Below are 3,075 nucleotides of genomic sequence, written 5' to 3'. Positions count from 1 at the left end.
TAGTTTTTCTGTTGCTGTTCTTGTGTTATTGCTGTTTCTTTTAATTTCTTTTTTGTTAGTAATATAGAGTTCATATTTCTCTACATGAATTCGAAATCTGTTAAAATCCGTCGATATTTTGCCCAAAATTATTTTACAATTTGACCCAGGGCCTAAAACAATAAACTCGGAGCATGAGCACATGTATTTATGTTTTACTCCCCACCCCCTCTCTCTCCCCTCTCTCTCCCCTCTCTCCCCCTATCTCTGTCTGTCTCTTTGTTTTTCTCTCGGTGTCTCTCTCTGTCCCACCCCCCTCTTCCCCCTCTCTCCCCCTCTCTCGGTCTTTCATTTGGAACACCCTTAACACCTGTTTTATTTCCTCGTTCACCTTTCAGGGCGCCCAGGTATCGCGACTGGAGAAAGCAGACATCTTGGAGATGACGGTCAAGTACTTACGCCACGTCCAGAGCCAGAGCGTCAGAGCTGTGGTCAAACTAGAGCCAGAAGTGGCCGCCAAATTCCAGGCAGGTTACACAGAGTGCGCCGCAGAGGTCATCAGGTACATGGACTCGGTCACCGGCGTGACGTCAGACGTGAGGTCAAGGTTGGAGAGCCACCTGGTTGAGAGACTTAGGGGGTCAGTGAGTGCACCAGCTGCCGCCGCTGCGCCCACCTCTGCTGGCGCTGCTGGTATCACTGCTGCTGTTCCTATGTCCCACTCTTCCATGTCTGCAACACGCCAGCACAACCAGACCGTCAGACTGGCGCCGGTCTACGCAGGAGACGCCATGATGGGGAACGCGATGACGTCACACCATGCCGTGAATCACATGACAGGGGGAAGTGATGAATCCTCTACGCATTACCAAACAGCTGTTGATCTGGCCAATATGGCTGCCATGGTCACAGCTAAAGACATCAATGCAGCTTCTTCATCATCGGTTCAACCATTGAACGGTGGAAGCCAGTGTGTCAAACAAGAACGGACTTCCTCGACTTCGTGTACCTTTTCTAAAGCACAATGCACATCCCCCCAAAAACAGCATCACGACCAGATGACGACGTTCTCAGACCAACAGACAGACAGCTATGGTTCGAGATCCCATAGTATACCATCTCCGGAAAATGTCGGTTATCAGGGGATTCCGACTCCGGAATCGGCTTACGACGACTACTCCCCGTCCCCATCTCCTGTACACAACAAACGTCGACGTCACACAAGCACCAGCAGTACAGAGTCCTTGACCTTCAGAAGGTCACCAGATTCCGAAGTCTTCACTGACTGCCGAGGTGGTCAAAATGACAGGAACAATAATTACGTCAGTGATCCCAATAACAATTATCTCAGCCACAACTACAACAATGACAACAATAACAATAATAACTGCGGCAACAACACAACAACAAATGTCTGCCGGAATGCTGACCAGCCTGTCGATTTGAACATCCAACACTTCAACAGCAGTGACAATAATAGCAGAAACAACAACAACAACAACAACAACAACAACAACAACAACAACAACGACAACAACAACAATAATGACTTCAGCAGCAACAATAAAAGCAACAACAACAGCAATACAAATGGTAGCATTGTTTTGAGAAATTGTAACAACGACAACAGATACGACGGTTATAATTCGAACACTCTGACCACCTACCAGAATCCCCTCCACATCTACATACCTGACAGTCCTCCTTTATCTACATCTCCCTCCCCTCCGATCCTGCAACCGACCATCCCCATCTCCACGACCCACATCCCCGCCCAAAACGTAGGCCCCACCCCCACGCCCACATACAGCGCCTCCCACTCCCACCATCGCCCACTGGTTCACAACCAAGACCAGGACGGACCTCCCACCATTTTGTACGGCCTGCAGTATCCGGGGGAGAATGTTCGTAATATGATGACGTCATCCTCTACTTTTTCATCCACCGCAACCTTTGTTGACCCATCCTCGCGGTCTTCTGCGCTCTCAACAACAAACCAGATGGACCCCCGTTGGAATGCTGCCGGACACTCACACTCTCACGCCCACCAGAACTCCGACCGACGACCCTGTGCCGGTCTCGCTCGCACTTCCATGACCGCGAGCCTGTCTGACCACAGCAACCTTCACCCTCACCCCCACACCCACCCTCCCCACATTCCCCGTGAGGGATATCTCGCCCGGGAAGCAAATAACTCTCGAGGTTTCCCGCGCGCTGACTGTTTCAGTAACGGCCGAATAAGCTCGAGTCAAGGCCGAGGCAGTTACACAGAAGAAGAAAACATGGACACTCACGGTTTGCCCCCGACCCCGTCACCCCCGATGCTCACCAGAGAAGAACCGGACCAAGAAACGTCACCAATGTCACGTGGTTATGTTGATGATAAAAATAGAAACTGCAACAATAACAATACAGCTCCCTGTTATGCTCGAAACCCATGTGATTCACATAGCGTTAATTTGGTTAACTGTAACAACAGCGAAAGCGTTCTACAGTTTTATTCTCAACAGCAGCAGTGCCAGAGATATAATAACAACAATAATAACATTGCTTGTCCAAACTTAGAGACAACACCCTCTCCCCGTTCCACTAACACCTGTTTTGCTCCCTCTTTTTCATCATCCTCCTCCTCACTCTCCTCATCAACCTACTCATCAAATCACTACTCATCCCTTCAACAGTCCCGAGACACGCCGCCACGTGGTCCCCACACCCGCCTCTGTCCCTCTCAAAGCGAGGGGGAATTCCCTCCCACTCACACGCCCTCTTCCCCTGCCTCCGCCAACACCCCAGCCCACGGTCATCTCCCCAGAGACGCTGCCGAGTCACGCTTGAGCGATGACAGCAGCGCGCACGCCACCGGACACTCCCGTCTAAAGGCCAGCAGCCCTTTGTTAACAACGTCCCCGCTGACCTTGAAGAAGCGGCTCTTGTTTGGCCAGAGGTCGGAGGTCAGTGGGTATAGTAGTAGCAGGGGATCCTCGGCCGACGCGACACAGGCACGCGTCCTCGCGGGGGAAGAGAGGAGGAAAAAGAACAACGAAGACGACGAGGAGGCGCTTGCTAGGGAAGGACACCCGCCAACGTCCCACCACA

At 51.4% G+C, this 3,075-nt stretch overlaps 1 protein-coding gene across 1 annotated transcript; it reads left to right on the top strand.

The window, feature by feature from the left end:
- Positions 1–375: 375 nt before the first annotated feature.
- On the top strand, positions 376–1,366 carry LOC101858370 (protein hairy; the record flags this gene model as incomplete). Its single annotated transcript, XM_013089707.1, is given in 1 exon segment — positions 376–1,366. A coding segment is annotated over 1 exon segment (991 nt), but the record flags the coding sequence as incomplete, so codon positions are not given.
- Positions 1,367–3,075: the final 1,709 nt, after the last annotated feature.

Source organism: Aplysia californica, unplaced genomic scaffold (assembly GCF_000002075.1).
Source record: "Aplysia californica isolate F4 #8 unplaced genomic scaffold, AplCal3.0 scaffold01022, whole genome shotgun sequence".
In the NCBI taxonomy this organism is placed as follows: domain Eukaryota; kingdom Metazoa; phylum Mollusca; class Gastropoda; order Aplysiida; family Aplysiidae; genus Aplysia; species Aplysia californica.
The sequence above is the reverse complement of the archived record's forward strand: the minus strand, read 5'-3'. Positions and strand labels throughout refer to the sequence as shown.